The sequence below is a fragment of the Cydia pomonella genome, chromosome 7 (assembly GCF_033807575.1).
Source record: "Cydia pomonella isolate Wapato2018A chromosome 7, ilCydPomo1, whole genome shotgun sequence".
NCBI classification, from domain to species: domain Eukaryota; kingdom Metazoa; phylum Arthropoda; class Insecta; order Lepidoptera; family Tortricidae; genus Cydia; species Cydia pomonella.
The window spans coordinates 13,659,667-13,681,753 of NC_084709.1; the positions used below are offsets into that span (position 1 = coordinate 13,659,667).

The 22,087-nt window shown below is 37.4% G+C and overlaps 2 protein-coding genes across 6 annotated transcripts in view; one reads left to right on the plus strand and one right to left on the minus strand.

The window, feature by feature from the left end:
* Positions 1 to 22,087, plus strand: part of LOC133519864 (dedicator of cytokinesis protein 4) — a 99,052-nt gene that overhangs the window by 11,519 nt on the left and 65,446 nt on the right. For all 5 annotated transcript variants that reach the window (XM_061854019.1, XM_061854021.1, XM_061854022.1 and 2 more), the window contains exon 4: positions 1,973 to 2,121. In XM_061854019.1, the coding sequence (XP_061710003.1) occupies positions 1,973 to 2,121 (149 nt within the window). The remainder of the gene's footprint in view (positions 1 to 1,972; positions 2,122 to 22,087) is intronic.
* On the minus strand, positions 2,924 to 22,084 carry LOC133519866 (innexin inx3). Its single transcript, XM_061854026.1, has 9 exons — positions 21,812 to 22,084; positions 17,119 to 17,291; positions 8,390 to 8,604; positions 7,508 to 7,630; positions 6,889 to 6,984; positions 6,450 to 6,560; positions 5,991 to 6,127; positions 5,349 to 5,496; positions 2,924 to 4,656 (listed from the first exon to the last, which is right to left on the minus strand). Exons 2-9 carry the CDS (start codon positions 17,279 to 17,281, stop codon positions 4,471 to 4,473), a joined length of 1,179 nt encoding a protein of 392 aa, XP_061710010.1. The 5' UTR covers positions 17,282 to 17,291; positions 21,812 to 22,084; the 3' UTR covers positions 2,924 to 4,470.

Sequence of the window (22,087 nt, forward strand, 5' to 3'; positions counted from 1 at the left end):
CCCCCCTGCGGCATGGTGCCGTAGATGCTAGCAGCATTTCCTCGTTGTATCGCAAGACTACTTGTTTGAGCGAGGAATCTGCCAGCTCTGCGGTCACCGGTGACCTCTCTAATCCTTTCCGATATTTCCTTAAACAGGTTAAGGGCTCTCTGACCCCACGGACCAAGGGCCTCGACGCCAAATGGTACGAAATGGTATTGGCGCCGAGACCCCAATATTTGATCTTTTTTTAATTTTTCGGCCGCCTCTGCCGCCGCGCCAGCTTTATCAGAAGTGCCGTGAAGATGAGACGGGGTTAGGGTGTCTACACAGGTGGCGTCCCACACCGGCACCCGTCCCATCTTCCACGGAATTAGTGTCATTCCATCCGGTCTCTTACCATCATCTCTTATAATGTCGGGGGGGTGGGGGGTGAGAAGAAGAGAGAGAAGCGGCCGGCGCATATCGAATCTGATCTATAAAAAAAGTGGCTATGACATAATCGGACAGACAGACGGACATGACGAATCTATAATGGTTCCGTTTTTTGCCATTTGGCTACGGAACCCTAAAAAACATATAAGGTACTTTACTGCATTAAACATAATTCATATCATATGTAATTAAACGAAAAAAAAAAAAACATCTTCAAGAACCAGGAAAAAGGAAGGAATATTAAATTAAATATAATTTATTATCAGGTAACTCCTAAAGCTAAAAAACATTTCGGTTACACAGTTTTCTGTTGCCGCGGAACCGCCGAAGTACCACACCCTTCGGCCAGAAGTCCGGCTCGCGATGGTTGCTCTTCCTCTTGTGACCCCAGCATTTTCGGTGGTTACCTACACTCTTTGTAATATGGTCATCGCTACGGCGTTGAACATGTCCAAACCATCGCCGTCTGCTTTCGCGCGTTTTGTTCCGAATGTCCGCGACTTTAAAGGTGGCTCTTATATACGTGTTTTTTTTTTGTCCAGCTTTGTAACTCCCCCCGACTATAAAGAAAAATATGCAACAAGAAATAATAAAAACCGGTCAGCCATAAACTGGTTATAAGGGCAGTCATTGGCTAGTCTTAGGCACTGAAGCAATATTGCGAAAGCCTTAACGGAACATGGCACATTCCGTTTTTACACATTCACAACGCGTTTTTTTTTATAATTAGTTATTTTAACTTATTCTATTTCTTTGTTCTTGTATGAGTCATAATTTGTCACGTAACAGAAATGTAGATCTCGGAGCATTACATGAGCGTAGAGTACTCTATGTTGTAATAGTTTTCTGGCAATAATCTAGATGGCGTAAAAATATTACTCAGCCCTGAATGATCTTAAAACAGGTGTATTCCCATGTCCCGCGTGACCGCTTCCATACATGAAGCGGGGACAAATGGGAATTATTTATATGAATTCACCCCATATGTGCCCAACCGGGACTAATGGGAATACACATTGTTAGGCGTACCACATAAGAGTTTTTTTTTCTGAAATGTAACACCTGAAATTCTATTCGGAATAAGTTCAGATATTGTCTGACCTGCCTTTTTGTATGAAAAATGTCATGTCATTGTGTGAATTTATTCTGAGACTATAGAAATTGTTTCTGAAAAATATATCAGCTCGTGTGTATGGGCCTTAACACATTAGTGAGGGGAGTAGGGGTCACTACCTCTTGACGACTAGTTTCTACTTCCGTTTTTACCCGATTACGGGAAGCAGCCTGTATATGCATTTTTGTGTTATTTTCCACCGTAGCGTCAAATTCACTCAACCGATTTCGGTGAATAAAGTATCATTCGATTAGTTTTTATGACGCGAACGGCATAGGCAACATTTTTAAGTTCTTATGACTTAGAAGGTGGCGGTTTTAGTTTCATTTTTCAATCGATTTGCTTTTTTCGTATCTTGATAAGCGACATACAAATCTTCATGTTTTGTGCTGACTAGGAACCTACTTAATGCCGTACATTGAAATAAAAAATTCGAATTCACAGGAACGCGAGACTTACCGGTTCAGCGCCGTGGCGAAAGTCATGAGAGAACTGCTCAGCGGCCGACGGGCGTTGCTAGCTGGAACTCTTACCCAAGATCAGACCAGGGCGCTGCGGCTGAAGCTCGTTGCTAAACTCGACTGGGGGAATCGGTAAGTGAATTCCTTACTTAGGCCTATTTCTCGAACGATATTAGAGTAATATTTTTAGTCCACGAATTGTCAAATCGTGATAGAGTCTGTGAGGAACGAGAAGAGTCGTGGAATGTAAGGAAGCCCATACATTCTACGACTCTTCTCTTTCCGCACAGACTTTAACACTAATAATATTGGCCATTTTCATACCCCGAAACGCAAATCCCCCCATCAGGCGGGCTGTAACCTTGTTTGACTAGCAACGTGGTATAAAAAAAAAACAATAGTACTGTTTGAGAAATGGGTCCCAGGATGAAATATCAACTGATTAAGTGCCGTGGCAAAGGTTATGAGAAAAGTTCTCAGCGACCTACGGCACTGCTAGGACTAGGTGTTTTACACAAGAGCAGCCGGGGCGCTAGGTCTTCTTAGACTTGTCGCTGTACTTCGGGAATTTTAAGTGAAGTACCTATACTTATGACCAGTATTTTCAAACATAGCGGGTGAACTGATGTACCTAAATGTACTGAAGAAACCGGCCTTCATTTTATAGCATATTGAATATTGGATAAATTATTAGAACTTTTTCACGCTAAACAGAACTTCTACTGTAACCAGTAGTGTTCTCCTTACCCTTAAGTATTTATTCATGCGTATCTTATTCATTTAGATAAGATACGATCTGAACGATGGAAACTTGTTTATTATTTACCACTTACTACCATAAGCTCGCTAAAACATGTTTATTTTTTAAGACAACGCTGTGTTAAAAATAATCGGTGGTGGTGTATTGGGATTAACATGAAATAAATACGATTAAAACTTTTAATTCGTTTATTTGAAAGAAAATATAACCAAATTACATAAAAACTACGTGAAATTGTGCACACAGTTTCACAGTAGCAGTCTTTCTTACATAATTGTACGCAATGATCGGCTACAGGTATTTACCATATTTTTAAGAATATAAACAAAATCTTGTTTATGTAGTAAAATAAAATAATATAGTTAATGTCACAGGCATACTGCTAAGACTGAAATAGTAACGTCTTACTACTTATTCTATTCTTTATCCAATATGGAAAATACAGTGGAGATGTAGGAAGTTTCTATAAATGATTGATATCTTACCCTTAAGAATATGGCTAAAATGACTGAAAATAATATAAACTACAACTAAGTATATCATTTGCATAAAACATTCGAGACATAAAAAAGGAAAACATTGTACAAAGTATCGTAGGAAGTCAGGAAATGCAAATCTGGTGTCCAATTTCATCCAAAAAGGCATAACAAGGATTTGTTACAATGGCACAATATTTCGAGTAACTTACCTGAGTACAAAAATATTCTCTACGCGTTTAGTACCTTATAATTTGCACCGAAATCCTACCACTTAAGTAATTAATTTGTACCTATTACTAGTAAAAAGTAAAATTCTATCATTTCATGCTGGTGATATGTCTATTCGTCTTTTTGTGTAAATTTAATTCTATAATATCGTCAATTATTAGGTGTAAAATGTTAAAATACGGAATTACTCGTTAGCTTAAAGTGTAAAAGTGTTGAGATAAAAGCATTTATTTAGTTATACCACTAATTGCATCTTAGAACAAGTCTTCATATGCTTATTTTAAAACTAAAAAGAGTTATTGTATTATATTTGAACTAGATTAATATCTCTCACATGTTCCGTCTAAACCATCCTGTGAGAGGCCGTCCCTGCGAGTTTACGTTTATGTTAGCAGAGTCGTCTCTATTGAGTTATTTATTAGCCACAAAATTAACAAACAGTTTTGTTTCGTAACGACAATTGAATTTCTAACTACTAGAATTCGATAATTTTACTGTGTTAGTTCACATATATCAACGACTTTTACGCGACAGTCTCACACAAATTAAAATATCGTAACAATTAGATCACTCCTTATATCTATCCTTTCACACTATAAAATTCAATTTATTAACTATTTTATTCACAAAATAAAACGTACAATTTTGAAAAAATATTTTACACTAATTTATTTGATTGAGACCCAAAGTTAAAGCTTAAGCTTAGAAAAAAGGCAAACCGAGGCTTAGTTGTTAGCATGCGCAGTCATCGTTTTCGTCATCTTCTCTATTCTAATAAAAAGGAATGTCATGAACCGTCTATTTTCGTTACCTGCAATATCTAAGGGTTTAAATGAATAAACCGAGTTACAATATAAAGTAATACACATTTCCGAATTTTCGAATGCCTCTTTACCAAGAATTAAGATAAAAATATCTTACCCTGCCCATTATTTGATAGTCTAACAGAGGCACTATGCCAAATATCAAATGACTACTGGACAAAATTGTGTACTACTTTAAACGAATCGTCGCTTACGTCTCTGTTTCCTTGGAGAACTTGTCTATATTCGGGTATATGGGAGCCATCTCGATGGTGGAGGGCGCGGAGGGCGGGTTGGATCCGAGGTGGAGCCGCCGAGACAGCTCGTCCAGGACCTCGCCGAATACCCGCATCGACATGTTTTGCCCGAGCAAGTGCAGAAGCAGGAAGTCGCCCACCTGTTGCAAAAATGCTTAAGTTTAGCTTGGTTTTTATGGTAAACATATGCATGATCAATAATGGGCGGCTGACGGATGCAAATTACGTCAAAATAATGTTGAACGATATACGTAATATGAATACGACTACAATCGATTTAAATAAAGACAACATAATTTCAAAAAAGTTATAGCGTTTTATTCTTGAAATAATTAATCGTAATTTTTCTTTATATTTTCAGTCCATTCCTTTTATAGTTCACTATACACTTATACAGGGGAAATGACCTCTCTACATCTACAGATGTAAGAGGTGCGTATTCGTAAAGTGATACTTCATCATTATTTGGAACTTACAATGATATAATAACAAAAAATGCATATATTTTTATACATAAATATAACTCGAAACTTATTAAGTCTTATCAATCTTATGCTTTCGTCACCATATTGCACCCATCGGCCGCCCTTTGATGATCAATAGAATGATAAATAATCCTAAAAAATGTATGTAAAACGTTGTGCAGAGGGCAGTAGCGTGAATATAATCCTGCCATCTTCAACGTAATTAATTCAAAACAAGCTATTTTTGATTTTTGTAACATGTAAGTCAGGTGATGCATCTAAGATTGTAATTGATGAAAGCATTAGAGATTAAATAGGAAACTCGTGAGCTTTATGAACAATAATCTTAACAAATGATCTTGACATACCTGCGTCTTTCTGACAAGAGCCTCGACTCCCTTCGGCGTTCCAAAGCGGAAGCGACGCTTCAGGATTTGTTCACGGGTGCTGGGCAGGAGAATCACAGCCGCAGAGTACACTAGCGCCAGCCCCGATACTACTGACAGGATGATGAACCTGAAACACGTCAATAGTACATTCAGTGATATTTGTATCTAGATATGAATAGCAAGTGCTCGTCCTATCTCAGTGTTTTTGAGGGCATCGTCCGCTTGATTAATGCGTTTGTAGAATCTGCCTGCAGTCTGTATTATTTTCCTAATTATTTATTTCATCAGTCCTTCATAAAACTAAATTCTAGGATGATACCTAAAGCTGTCCTAACAGGCTCATACAGGCCGGTTGATTGATGATTTTCAAAGTCGTATAATCAGACAATTGGTTTAGTATAAGTGATCGAAAGGGTCGGAGCTATAAGTAAAGATGATATATAAGTATATATTGATATAAATATAATAGAATACCATTACCTACATATTGTATTTGTCGGATGATGAATTGTGCTTGTAATTATGTCAAATTGCTAATTAATAAAAATCAAAGTATCAATTCAATACTATGCCATATCTAGAGTTATCTTTAAACTACTCGTAATTAAGAGACGTACTCACCAAAACCATAGGAAGATGAATATCTTCTCGTTTAGGATGTTCAAGGCAAGGACGCATAATGAGTCGTGTTTCTGAATTGAACCAGATGCACCATATTTGTGGAATGTGCACTTCGTCAGTCTGGGGAAGACTTCGATCTGGAATTAACAACAATAATGTTAACATAATGCAATAGGCAGACAAGTATGAGTATGCAAATTGTAGTCGGGTAGAGTGTGAAATATAAACGATCAGAATCCACTTAAAAATTGATTTACAATTTAGAATCACAGTTTAGTCAACTAATATCTTTGAGTCTTTGTTAAATCGGTATCCCGTCATGCTATTGCGTTATTGCATTAAAATTGTCGATATTGATTACTTATTTAGAGGACAGAAGTTGAAGTTTAATCGATAACACAACACTCATGATACTTGCATTGCTAGAATAGGGATAAAACAGGTTTTAAATGATATTACCATAGGATCTGTCCTATGCTCTTGGTTCATGTTCGAAAACTTCACTACATCAGTTCCGTATGTCAAGAAGGCGCCGTTGAGGAACTTGTCTAGGAAGAAGATGTTGCCAACCTGAAATTATCAAGTGCATATGTCAGTGCATTTTGTTCTTAGTCAATTTTGGATGGTAGGTAGATACGGATTTAAAATTATTCGCTTTATTTTGGAAAATCACTGGCATCTTATTATCGCAAATATGATCCAGCGTATCTCTTATTTTTCTATACTAAGGAAAGAGTTAAAACACGAATATTTGCAAAGGAAAGACGTAATAGTTATTTCTAATTGGACAACATATTTATCTGTATATTGCTTTTACAAAGTAGTAAACTGTCCAGCAACTTTTGTTACGGTACTACTACTATACTAAGTGCTAGTTAAGTGAATGGTCCATACTTACAACATTGATAAAGTTCAAGGCCTCACAGAAGAAATATCCAAAGGAATAGGTGTTGTGCATGTTCAACGTGTCTATGAGGTATTCGACGAGTCGGTTCTGAAAGAAGATAATTATTTGTTTAACATTATTTCATATTTGCATAGTCGTGATAACAATAGTGTTTTAAAAACAGGCCAAGGCTAAACACAATCACTAAAATAATAACGAATTTGTGTTTTACCAAACACGTGGTGGCATGGACTAGAACAATGCCAAATCTAAATCATAATCAGATCGGGTTCGTTTGTTTTGTATCTATATTTTCAGTGTTCGTCATGCAGATAACAGTTAGAATGCCAGATAATACAAACGGTTCATACTAATTTTGGTGATTTGATGCAGTTTAAATTTCTTTTTGTGTCCATTATGGGCATTCGGTACCTATTAATGAGTTATTACTTAGTAATTAGTAAACCTTCCCACTATAATAATACGATACGGTCTAAAGGTTAATTTGCGTTTCGTCTTCAAACTCGCTCAATAGCAAAAACACGGGTCACATATAATTTTTGTACATAGTGAACAGTTTTACTTGTTTTTAAGTGGACTTTATGATGCAAATTGGTTTTTAAACATTTACCTGTCGTTTGTTCCTGTCATCAGAGATGTTGGCCACCGTGCCACGGATACCGTCGGAGATCATACGCACTTTGCCTTCCTCCCAGTTCTTCCAGATCCAGTGGGGGATGTAGAATAGGAGACCCTGACAATTTACAACGCAAATGAGTCATACAGCAGATAATGACAAAAAATTGGTTATGCACATATTTGCACGATTTGACGATTACATGCAGTTTCCTTGAATATTCAGACATGTAGTCATGCACTAAGTTAACTCAAACTAAGTTTTATCGTTTTACGTAGATTAGACGTCTATCCAGTATATGTAGACATGGGAAGGGCCTTTTCACGTTCATCATTGAACTTTTGACTAAGCGGTTTTTTTATGTTTATTCAATAGGTATAAGATGTCGTCATCATTGTGTACGTATTTATGCGACATTTATGTATGTCTTCGAGCGTCTTACAAAAACGGGCATATTAATGGTGCGTAGACAGAGGTGAACTTAATATATTCGGTATACACTTTTATAGATATTAAACTGCCATACTTAAGATGATGGAGCTAGCGACCTTACGCAAAACCCTCTAAAAACATACAAGTACTTTGCTTTAATGGTCGTTTGCGATCAAAGGTTAAAATTATACGTAAGTACGGTCCACCACAAATTCACTTGGCGGTTTGTCCAATTCGACAATGTATGTGAGTAAACAGTTATTTTGGGGCCCACGTGTATCTACTTAAAATTAGGTAAATTGAGTTGCTTTACACATAATGACCATAAATAAATGTGGTAATGCTTGACACTGGCCCACTCTTAGGGATGACCAACAGGCCAACAAATGAATTGAGGCTGTCCAAACTACTATTGTCAAATATGTATTGTTAGTTTTTTCTTACCTGGAAGAAAAGCATAAACGGCACCCATTGATAGTAGGCATGTATGCGTTTGTCATCAGGCTCGTGAGCGTATTCGTTTCCAAGATTATTGACGCCGGGATGGGCGTGCTGGACCGCCGGGCTGTACGGCAGCGTGAACGTGTATGTGATCCAGCAGAAGTTGTTTATCACGTGCTGTGGAATCGAGCCTTCGGTGATACAGGAAATTGGGTCGCCTGAAAGAAACAATACATCATAAATATTTTTAATGCTACTTACAGGCTTAGTGCAACACTCTTAACTTAAATGACGGTGAACCTTGTGGTTGCAGTAAAATTAATAGTGTGAACGATGGTAGACAAACCTGTTAAACTTCGTCAAGTGATTGAGCACGTATAATTGCAAGTCGAAACTAACGAAAAAAATGCCGTTAGCCCTGTTTGCAGTAAACTATCCCTACAATACTACTTTATCTACTTTTTAATACAAATTAAATAATTAATGAGAACGCCAGTGGAACTGTCAGGATCACTTCTTCAAGCGTCTAGTCACAAAAATTACAATTATGTTTTTACTATATTAGTAAACAACCTACGAGTATTGAACTTTTAACTGCAAAATAGTACCTAAATCAATATACTTACGAGACAAACAATTTATCAGCAGTAATAACGACTTTAGTTAGTAATTACATAATGTGTGTCGCATCATACGACGTACATCTTAGTACTAGTTATGCCACTTTATAAAGGTCAACGCAACTAGACAAACGGGTCAGTCGACAGACAACATTTATATTCAGTCCCACCAAAAAGGAAGTATACACCTGTATTTCGTGACTTGACAATGGCAGAAAAGAACCAAAAGCATTAAAACACTGTCAACCTTTTATGGGTAGGTACATAGATGTAGGTTAGGTAGAACTTAAATAACGCTTTACTTATATGGACACGAAGAATAAACCGAGCAGTGTCTCAGTAGAACAGTGCCGTTTCTAAGAGTAGTACCTTTTGTGCCGCATGCGGTTAACAAAGTATGTGAACTATAATGACGAAAACTATGGCATCATCATAGAATATTAATAGAAGTCTGTGAATAGACACAAATAAATGAAACCGTGAAGTCTACGTAAGATTGCAATCATTATGTCCGATGACCTCGACATTGTACGATTATGATTAAGCGCCTTTTATTTCATCGAGCTTCTTACAATTTACTTAAAACTGCTTTGGCGGTACATCCATAAATAACACACGTATTAAATCGGCCAATCTTTACGGGTGGCTGGGTAAAAATATTGTACGTAATATATATGCAATATTCACATATGCAATTTAAGATATTACTTCCAAGCTTCAAAGTTTGTCAAATTTTATACTGATAATAATAGGTCGACTTGTTTCCTATAAAAAATGCTAAGTTATTACTTTCTTAAACAATAATAAAAAAATATCAGAAACAAACATTTTTATAAGTTATTCTCTTAATTTGGCGCATTCAACATTTTTTAATCGAGCAAAAACTTGCACAGAAGACGGCCTGGTGATCTTTGCATTTATTGACGTCATTAGATGCGTTTTCCATACAATCTTAGCAAATTGTTTTAACACGTATTACACGTGCTAGCCGATTCGTCTCTGGCGAACTAGTTTAATTTAATACTTTGTGGTTCACTTGTATTTCCGATAGTGCAATAGTGCAATTATAACTTCCCTCGACCTCGACATTGCACCGGCGGATGGCAGTAATACTGTAATGGCTGCAGCTGCCCTGCCGTCACAATTGCGCCCGTGACTCGATCACCTTGCCCGCTGGGGTTACCATGGTATTTATAGAATGTACGTAAATTTATAAATATAACGTTTATGTCCAGTCGGCGGCAAACCGAATGTGCTTAGAACTTACTGGAGTCACGATCTTAATGCATCGGAGGCAAGGATTGGATTTGAGATTGTAGATAAATATGATATGTTAATTAAAGTCCGTTTAAGTGAACTCTGCACCGACTTTGACAGAACTAAGTATATGTAAGTGTCTTTATACACGTTTCATTATGATGACATGTTACATTATGTCATAGAAAATTCAGACATGCAAAGTTGGCTTGGTCCGACTATCCTACTCTTATCTATAGCGGACTAGAAATGTTTTAATGTTTATTTGGGCACACACGGTACATGTTTCTTATAACTAGTGTTTCTACATAATTCATAAACCAATACTTTAGTACCTCATTAAAAAAGAATAAAATACGGGATAACTAAATTTAAAATTAACAACAACAGTCGAATTAAGACAAGGGCTTAATGAATGAAGATATATTTTTATACATTAAATAGGCAGTTAAAGAGTAAAGCTACAGTTTTTAATTCGTTTGTTCATTTGAAACCAAAAGTACTTGACGTTTAAAGTCAAGTAGTCAACACAACTACAAGAAATCACAATTGTTGTATAAAAAAAGAACATTTTTGAATATTTCAAGAGTTGAATGAATACGGATACTGTTTGTATTTTATAACGCGGTAAACTAGTAACGTTTGCATACAGTTTTATTGAAAATTATTTTGCTGCGTCTGTTTCCGAGAATGGTGTCAAGCCGCGACTTAAAGTTAAATAAATGCCACATCGGCTGTGATAAATATGAGCAGCATGTGGGTTCTGCGCGTTGCCCTCCGGCGGCCGAGTGCCGACCAATATTTACTAGGCCGGTCGGAAATTTCTATGTCAACGTTCATGTTTTAAAATGTTGATGGTGTGCATTCGTTTTCAATAAATACAGCGGCGTTAAAAATAGAATATCTTGTAACAATCAAACAACTTCATAGTCCTAATAAAGCTGTAATTTCTTAGTTTGCTAAGAGTTCATTGATCTCTGGTTCTCAGCAACTATCGTAGCTATAAACGTTTTTATGGATAGGTCATGCTGCCTACAGAAAGTTGTCGTTGCTTACAGTTGCTAAACTAACCTGTCTGCCTTTTCTGGATATAAAAATCTCGGTAACTTCAGTAAGCGAACGCAGCTTCAACAAAACTATAATCATTTCTTGGTCTTAATAGTGCTGATGACGTTAATTTTAACTTAGCTAATTCCTTTTGCTTGGTTATATTATTGTACGCTTAAGTAACTCAAAAATGTAAGTCTTAAAGGTACCCGCCGTAACCATAATTAGGAAGAGCAAAAAAAACGGTTTTCATGTTGGTACTTAATACCAATAACTTAACATACGGTTAAAAAATTATTCTAATTTGGAGCCGTGGCTTAAGTACCGTAAGAATTTAATCCTTCGCAAACAAGGAAAGTTCAACAAACATTCAAAACAATGTCTTGGCCGACATAACATGACTCACTAATAACAGCCTAGGTGTGAATTTGACTGACTCGCCTCGCGTTGATTGAGCAATAACGAGCATTTAGGGCATTAGTTAGAGCATTTATCATCAGCGCTCGCTATTTATTATCCCGCGTGCTCGACTTCGGTGTTACGCTGAGAGCGAAGCTTACAATCATTAGGAGATAATACTAGAGAGGTTTATAAACAGTTATTGCAAGATGGGTATGGCGCCTATCGCGTGAATGTAAGAAAATATTGAATGGAATAAAAGCTGTGTTAGCCGGACGTATGCATGTGTGTGTGTGTGTGTCGGTGCAAACTATTGTGGTCTCTAATTTAACAGTGTAGTAGATGCGGCTGACAATCCATTTACCACACGGCTTTTAGAGTCTTAATTGCGTCTTAGTTGCTACTAAATTCACAAGGAAACGACGACGAGACGACGATAAGGAAAAAGTAGGAATCATCAAACTACCACAAAGTAATGTTTTAAGAATTGGAACGTATTTGTACTGGTTCAGATTTCAATTATATTTGAAACTACACATCAATTATATAGCATGCAAATATTATGTCATGTAGGAGTTCAAGGAAATGGTATATCATTTTCAAAGTTTACAGAAAGTAATGCAATAGCGAATTAACGAAAAGTGCAAGACAAAATAGCTTGATAGTTTCGCAATGTCCATTGATTTAATGTTTCGAAGTTATGTTTTTTTACGCAAACGAGCAGCAGAATCGCTTGATCGTAAGCGACACTTAAGTCATCGAAGTAAACATTTACGACGTACCCTCACCCTAAGCTAATATTTATTTCATAATTAAGAGTTAATTTTGGTTGGTGCAGATTGCAGATGATAATATGTATCTCTTTTCGGCTGATCCTGTCTAAAACCGCTTCCATGACTGTAGCTTTTATTTAATTCGTATTGAAATACTATCGTACCCGCCTCTCCCAAAGTATGTATAACAAGCATTGTTATACCAGCCAGACATACCCTACATTACAATATGTTTCCAATAACACCAACCCTTCAGCACCGTGCAATCGATTCAGGTTATTCTTGTTATGGTAATTGCATCGTCTGTGTACATAAGACGCGAGATAAGGGCTTTAATCGCCGTAGGTGACCGCTCGCAGGTTGCACAGCTGCAGGCGGCTGTTATTAGGTCACGGAGAACTTTGCAACGTATGAAATTTATTGACGACTTCATCATTGCAAATCCAAACAGTGATCAAGGTTTTACCTAGTATAAAAAGTATTTCGAAACTTCTTGTCTGAACGGTCCGAATGACTTCACAACTCTGATAAGTCTAAAAGGTGGTAGGCAATTAGGCATGTTAGATAAAATATGTTTTTTAGGATTTTTTTGACGATTATTGTCTTATTGATCTCGTATATAAACAAACAAGCTACATAGAAGGATCTCAAATTAATTATCTATGTTTTTTAAGCATTCTGTATTCTACGAGAAACATATATTTTCATCTAATACGAATATTCATCCGGCAAAACTGACGAGACGTTAATAAATATTTGTTTCGTCATCATCGTATAGACTTGTAATGTAGGGGAAATGAATTTTAAATATTTATTATTTACAATAAAAACCTATGACTAAACAGTACCTTATATGAGATAGGCCTTCCACAGTCGGTGTATAATACTACTACTGTTATGTGATGTGTTATCTTCTGTTCTTCCTGTGTATCTTGTACCTACTTTTCAATAATGTTTTTCTTGGAATGAAATATTTTGTTAGTTTAAGTTTCTCAGCGTATTGGTATTTTTATGCTGTAATGCCGTGTAACTATAATTGCATTAAATAATAATGAGGAAGGTAATCAATTCTCAACAAGAAGTCTGGTCCTCATTTCTAGGAATTCATTTGGATCTATATAATTCTGCAAATCTTCGAATAATTTATGAAAAACTCGTGCTGGTTTAATTCAGGTCATGAGGTAACAATGGAAGGATGATTGTTTTGGTGATGGACATTGCAACATCTTCATTGTCCGTTTATGAAATAAACCCTATTCATAATAACTTCTGAATTTTAATTGCTATATTGTATTTTTGGACATAATACCTATATGTGTGATTGTTAGCCACAGTTATATTTTCACAATATTTGGAAAGGTCGGTAATACCTACACATATTTAAAACACGTTAATGGATACTATAAGATACGAAATACATTTGCTTGCTTGATATTTCGATGCCCAAACATATCACCCGGTATCGCTTACTTGACTATGAATCCAGTTAAATGTAGACGACACAGCAACGGCTGACGCACACGATATCAATTGTTTTGATTATTAACACCTGGAGCACAAATGTGCATGTTTATACCTAATCGTGTTATGGGCAGAGATCACGAACTAAAACGTTGCTATCTTGTAAGGGCAAAGTATTCTAAACATCGCGTTACCAACTGTAATGCAAGTGGCATTTGGAGGTATAATATGCAACATAACTTTTAAAAGAAATTACCGACTGTCGCTACAAATGTGATTGTTAGCGTTTCATATTGCACATGTAGGTTAGTGCTTTCATAAGATAGCAGACTTTTAAAAACAGCAGAAGATTCTCAAATCCAGTTCATGTTTACTATCTTATTCTCCGGTATTTAGTAACTAATTGATATTTTATTTGAAACAAGATGTTCTTGCCAGAATTGCGCTTTGATAATGACTTGACAGGACAACTCCTCAAATATTATTGAGATATGTGAAGTGCCTATCAGTCGACCTGATTATTTATATTTTTAACGCATTATACGAAAGTCGGGGGCAATCTATATTAATATCTACATCTAAGATGGCCCACTTATTAAATTACCTGCTCCAAAATTTACATGTCATGTGAGTCTTAAGAGTGTTACCAAAGTATTATGTACTTAGAGTGGATAAAGTCAATTCGAATAGCTAGGTTAATTAACAGCCACTTAGAGACAAATTGCAGATGGCGAGTCTGTTATCATTCTAAATTGCACGGCTAATTCATGCAATTTGCTAAATTAGGTAATTATTTGATAGGAACTTTTGAATAGAACTTATCGAGCTAATCAATGAGCATTTTTTACCGATGTTGATACTAACTTGCTATCCTATAGTCTTCATTAAGCATATTTCTATAGAACTAACAAGTTACACTGTGCGTTGCGTTGAAATCGAATTAGGAGTACCTATGTATGTAATATTTTGGAATTCAGCTCTAAAAAGACTGTCATAACTCATAATTCACAAGACCAACATGTATACGCGCCGCAACATGTTACAAACAATAATACGACAATATAGTATTTCATAAGTGGCTATTACCGAATCTGTTTACGTCGGCTGAACGAGGGGTATGCGATAACGCGAACATAAACACCGTATGCTCGAGTTCCCGCCTTTGTTGCCACTTCACTGCGGCGCTACAGATCAACCTCTAATTACTAGTAGCCAGCTGATAGAACATCCACTTGGACGTGCGCTTTGATATATTGGCACCAATTTCTCTAATTTAATAAATGAGTTGGAGGTATTGGTGAAGTAATAATAATCTGGGCAAGATTCATAATGCTGCCGACTGAATACACATTATTTGTCACAATTTAGGATCGTTTTCCTGATAACTGATTAATTATTTGTTTTATAGGGCTCAAAATATTGCGTTTTTCTTTACGGCCCAGTAATTTCGTGTTTTCTCATTCTCACTGAGCTTGAGCGAGATAGAAATGCGGGACATTTTTTTTTAATTGTTTGTACGTTTAAAAAAAAGATAAAGTAATCGGTACATTTCCTCAAACATGACATGATATTGCCTATTTTTAGAAGAAATTTTCATATGTGCATATTCGTAACAAATTTTTAAAGTGCATTTTAGACCTATTGTTCGTGAATTTTTTCTATAGAGCAAAAGTCCTCGGAAAAGCCTCAAGATTGCTAATTAAATTCATGGCAGCCGTATTATGATATATAAAAACGCTACGACTTTTTTTTAAAACTCCGTTTTCTGAACGAACTGCACCTTAAGTAGTGCGAATTTATTGCACTCTTTTTGATTTAGTTTGCGAAGCCAACTTTAATGTAGATTACGTAGTCCCTTAACAACGAGCGGTGCGCAAATTATCTAGTACCTAATAGTACGACATTAATACGGATGTATTTGGTATATTTCCAGAGCCTTATGGCTAAGTAAACATGTTTAAGATTTCGTCTCACTGAAAAATCTATACACGAACGACGAACGTTGCAAAAAATCACTATACTTACTTATAAAACAAGTCTACCTGTACCAATCCAAGTAGATTATGCGCAAGGTAATTATCATTAACAAACAAAAGACATCACCTTGTTAATATTCATGAAGGGAATAGTTTCATAATTGACGGGATATTAATTTACAATGGAATCGCTACAGTGAATGATTATCTCAAGTTTCCGTACTTACACTGTCACAGAATGATTCGGTAATTCAAAACAATAGCACTTGCTACCTGAGACGGTGCACGACAAATCCTTAACTAGCTGCAGTTCACTGACCCGATTCGCTTCAGTGACTCTAACATACGTATTTGAACGGCTATGTCTTGTTTGTATGAGCAATTTGTCGATGACGATGACGTATCAATTTGGGTAACTGTTACGTACTACGTTTCCGCACCACTACTGAATGACCTGAAAATGACTCATGTTACAACGGACTGTTATCTTTCATGTCATGAGAGGATTCTTTGTTGTATGTCTAGTTCATCAGGTCAACAGATTTGCGATATGTGTTAGAGGAATATTGATTACTTTCACTGTACCTATGTCTGGCTCATGTTGCGAAAGTAATGTTGCTGAAGCGTGATGACGTTTCTACTTTCACATTATTCCCTTTAATGTTTGTTTTGCTTGCGGTGTTTGGTTTTGGTTAAAATGTTACTATTATATTGTCTGTCGATACCTCATTGAGGGTAAGAGGTTGCTTTAAATCACGAGTAAGTCTAGCAGTTTGCTTAAACTAGATAAGTTCAACTTCTTGTATAAAGTTACACCAGCAAACGCCAATGAAAATAGATAAATACAACAGTATACCTATTCCCCAATAAATTACGCTCGTTTTAATTCAATATTGACACCAGCACTACTGTTAGTGTAAGGCTAGCAATAGTAACGTATATTTAAATTTGTACTTAGGTCCTAAAATATTACTTATTCCTTTCAATTCACATAAAACAAGACAGATACTCGTGCTCATCACAAACAGTACTAACACTCGGATTTTGAATCAGGGACCCCAAACTTCCCAACTAGGTCAATGGATCCCGAGTATTTTAGATCGCGGCCCCTAAATATCGGGAAGGGTTATATGCCTTTTTCCTATGGGACGCGCCCCCAGTTTCAAACCTATCAGACGTGTAAAAATAATGCAACTCACCAATTAAGTTATTGGCCGTGACGAGTATACAGAACAGGAACAGCATGGCGGATGTGATGCGATAGTGCATCCTGAACACCATGTTGTCGATCACGGCCTTGTCGATCAGGTAGCGGACTTTGACGAAGCCCGCCACCGCGGACACCATACCAAGCACCGCCATCTTAGATTAGCTGAAACAAATGAAGAAATATGTACAACATGAATAGTGACCATAATAATATAATGACTAAGGAGTAAGAGAGGGGGTGAGTAAATTTCAAATATGTATTGACACTAATCTTAAAATAAAATATGTTTTTTAATTTTGTCTAATTGACGCTTAATTAATTAATGGTAATCAACGACATTGAACATCACTTTCAAAACAGCCAAGCTTATCAAGTCCATAATCGTATTTCATTATTGACAAAAATATTATTTTTCACGGAATATTAAGTTCGTTAATAATTTTACCAAAAATAAAATAAAGTAAGTACGTCGGAGCTGAAAATTTATTTTTTATGTCAGTTAGTTAGATACTACAATCTAATAAATTATATAAACAAATTCAGTAGTAAAGGGGACTATAAATAAATACACGCGGCTATAGCATCCTCATCGTGACAAGTGCCATGCGCTACCCATACTAAATTAGAACTTTAAACGGTAAATTTTATTCCGTCCGATATGATTGGGATCAATGTGTTAAATAGCTGTAGTGTAGCGTTGTTTGCCGTTCAACATTTTTGCTAGCATCTTAAATTTAACTTTCAGTCTTCTATTGTTGAAAGTATTTGGGCATAAAAACAAAAGTATATTAGAAATCGTAAGTTACAGTTTGAATGTAAGTTGTAGCTCTCATAGGTGCAGCATCCACGGCCGTCTCCCAATCAATGACCTCTCAGCATTATTTAACGATGCGGCTACCTCTCGCCCACGCTTCGCATTAGGCGCTCGGGTCTATCGCTTTTTATAAACTAATATTTTCGTCCCGGCCCGAACACCTTAAGCATCATCATTTCGATCATTACTTATTTAGAATCCGCCCGTTACGTCTTCTTGTATTACTTCTGAGATAACCTCATAAATGAATACGTCTATGAGACAATTTGTGGTTAATGGGTCCAACCTTGGCATGCCAAGTCTGTTCCTGTGCTATATCGCATGTCCAGCACTTTAAATTATCTAGGTCGTTTACTAGGGGGCATAGGCTAATGGACAATTGAAATCGAATATCATTGTTTGCATAAGATTATAATTAAAAGTCTTGCGTAAGCGTGGTAGTAAGTGGTAGGAAATAATCATCAGTAACAAATAACTTTATCAGATGTAGTGACCTTGCCTTAAGTAGATTTTTTGTGACTTAATTAAAAATTTGTTTTGTCTCTTGTATGTGATTTAGTGCTGGCGGGAAGTTTTTTTTTACTAAGGACAAGTTTGCTTTTCGATTCACTGTAAGCAATACAGCAACGCTAGTAGTTGCTGTGAGGAATTTCGCCAACGTCTTGGTCGTGTTCGTGTTAGAATAGTCGGCGGTAGAGGCGAATGTTGCGCCGGCGCAGGGCATGCGGCGGGTCGTCGACCGGCCGCTGCTCATGCGCCTCCTGCGTTTCCAACCGCCCCCTCCCCCTCATCCCTCCCTACTCTCCTGACCCTGTGCTGATGCACCGCTTGGCAACGCGAATTTTACGCGAAAACCAGTTTGCGCGGCGACAAACGTTGCCCGATTCGCACGGCGCGATCTGCCAATCGATTAGTTTTCGGAAATTCTTTACAGTCCACAGCGTAGCTAAGTCAGCTCAATCTTAAGTCCAAGACCAGAAAAAAACATATAAAAGGTATTATGCCGTACTGTCAACTTCTTCAAAAAATATCTCTGAATGTATCGACGGAGTGACATGTCCTAAATGAACATTGTTTGCTAACGCGGTGACCGATAATAGGGCCACAGGGCGGGCGCAGCGCGGGCGCGGGGTGCGGGAGCATTCCACGGTTTATGACAGGCACAGGCGCACTCGCTGCCGGTAGAATCCATCCCTGAACCTGCTTTGTCACTCGTAATATATGTATTTATTAATGTGCTCGTTACCAAAGCTCATTAAATCTTAAGTGTATCTCATTGGCCGCAGCATTTTGCGATAAGCAATAAACATTACTATCATGAATATACCGACTTATTCATGTTTAAATATAAACTGATATCCTTAGAGCACCTTCACAGCTCAAGCAACCCACATAGGTACTTGTTGCTGACTTAACAAAATGATAACCAGTTAAAAGTAATCAGCTGCTGTACTTATATAAGAGCGCCGGCACGCGTCGACTCGCCGCTGAATGGACACTAATTGCGGCAGATGAGAGCGTCCGACCGAGCATCACACGTCTACACAGTCTCACACAATATGGACAACCCGTACGTGGGAAAGAATCTTGGAGTCACTCGCCGACAAAACACAATATCGATACCTCTCGGACAATAACGGGCTATTTAAGCTGCAGGCTTAATAAGAGAGCGGTAAAAGCGTGACTAATGACAGGAACGACGAGGTCGGTTGAAATTATTGAGCAACCTGGAGATTTGCGAGTTCCAAGTGAATGGAGACGTGACAATTCTGATGAAATGCATGCGTAACTGCGATCACGATTAAGCCTTTTTAAGACTTTAATCTGTTTGCCTAAAACGTTTGTACTGTCATCAAGTTTTGAATGACAGTGGCAGTATGACGCTTCGCTTGGTTGGGGTCCCAGTCAGTGACGGTGACTACAATTAACTATGTTGTCGGCGTATGCTTGTTCCGGTTACTCCTTCATTGTTTACCTCGTAGAAAAATCATGTGCGTATAGTATCACACGCTTCATATGGGAACTTTTTAGGTATTTCTGATAGGGCGCCTTCGCACTTGCCTTTCATAGTCATGTTCGAAATAAGCTAAGTTAGCCCGATATCAATTCTAACGCATCCGTTGTTGAATGTTACGTACGGAATACGCCTGTTTTTCGTCATAATCATAAGGTTACAGCTTACGTAGATATATGAAGCTGTATAGAAACGATAGATAAGTACTTTGCGGTTACGATAGCTCGATGAAGCTTGTGTCATACAAGGAGATTGGGTGCCCAGTCAATCATAAACCACATTATAAGGCTTCATATTGACGACTTATATAAAAATACGTATAAAATTACTATACCAAACAATATTTTACAGTATATCATGAAAAAGATAATTGTTATCAAGTTAAGGTCAAAGTTGCTTAAGGTTGCAAACAAATGCACGCATTGTGGAACATGCGGGTTAATTGATATCGCATGTGCTGCGTACGGAATGAGCAGGGTCTTATCTGCTCACTTACGATTATCGATGAGACCCGCACTTAGCCAGATACGAAATAACGAGTAAATACCACGCAAGTCACCAGATTGAATACTAAACTGCGAATTCGTGGGTAAAATGGGGCTATTAAAATTTATCGAGGGGTTATCACCAGGCGCCAGATTCATTGGTTATGCAGGTAGCGTGGTGCAAACTCCGTGACATGAGTCCAATGACTGTGACCTGTTAAAGATGCTTTGTCCAGAGCGATGAGAACCTCGCACACTGCGCGATGGGAAACGAATTCCTACGCCACTGGTTGTCATTTGAAATTTAAATGTGTTGCTGCTCATAATGCAGGTTTTAAGACTGTCAAAATTTGATAATTATTTTCCATTGGAAAGGTAGATATACTCGTATCTCCACTTCCAGACTTTTAGTATGTTTATTGTTTGGTTTTCGTCTATTTTTTTTTTGTTAGAAGGTTCATAATTTGCCTTGACATAAAACCGATGTATGATTACCCTTGAAAGAAAAGATATTAAAATCTTGTAATGATATTTAACTAAGAACAACAAATAGTACCTAGTTTTAGAGATAACTAAACTTTATTTCTACAATAACTTTATGAGTACTTATTTCCTTATGTAGGTAGGTATGCATCTACATATACTTTATTTAATCGTTGCATACTGATTTCACACATTGTTAATAGCCTATATCCAGATGACTAGCTATGAATGGGCAGGTAATACTGAACATTGCCCAGTTTATATGTTGTTTAGCCTGTCCTTGGCCGGAACATCTTCAATAAAGCCCCGTGGACCGTGACAATTCACGTGCTGCCACAAATTCAAGTGTTTACCTGTTTCGGGGCATGTGGGCGATTTTTCGATAATCGTCGGCGGGGCGTGAGAAGTTAGTTTTGTACACAACCTCCCTTTTCTAAGAGAACAATGATCTCTTAATTTATGATTTGCTCGGCCAAGGTGTGAAACACATACATTACTTAAAGCTAGAGTTGCTTTGTCTATTCTATACAAACAAATATTCCCGGTAAAGGGAACTGCGTCCCTTCCCCTTCGCTTGCCGTACAGGTAAATGGGGACAGCGCCGCTACCTGCGAGATACTTCACCCTGACACGTCAGATTATGCTCATTTCGCAGCATTACCTCTACCATCTCATAAACACGTCATATCGGTTCCATATTACTCACTGTCGTACAACATTCCTCAAACACAAGAAAGCGAGCGAAAAAAAAGCCAGGGATGACTATGCACAAGGCTTTTGTTCCCGCATATGTCCATTATGCTGTCAAACTGCATTCCTCGCACCGAAGACAGGAGCTGCGCGTCTCGAGCCGTCCCTAAAACCAAGCTTTTGTGACACAACTTACCTGTTTTAAACCTAACAGTTATTTTTCTAGCGCCACCTCCGGTTTCTCAAAACTTACAATTTCACGTTTAGAGTCTAACCACAACACTAAAATACGGTCTCACATTTAATTTAAATAGCACGTTCTCATATTAATTGAACACTGGTTTCTTAGATTCGGAGTATTTCATAATGAAACGATTTAAAATGAGTTAAGTAAAACGGGTGGTCCGGGCGGCTGGCTCGCACACCAGCTGCACGCGGGTCGAGACACTGACTGGGGGATCAGTGCAATCGG

Excerpts from the sequence above, each read along its gene's own strand:
- LOC133519866 (XM_061854026.1), bottom strand. The coding sequence starts at position 17,281 with ATGGCGGTGCTTGGTATGGTGTCCGCGGTGGCGGGCTTCGTCAAAGTC. Across the intron at positions 7,631-8,389 it reads CGTTTATGCTTTTCTTCCAG|GGTCTCCTATTCTACATCCC; the intron begins GTAAGAAAAAAC and ends GTAAATTGTCAG. Across the intron at positions 6,561-6,888 it reads CCTTGAACTTTATCAATGTT|GTTGGCAACATCTTCTTCCT; the intron begins GTAAGTATGGAC and ends TGATAATTTCAG.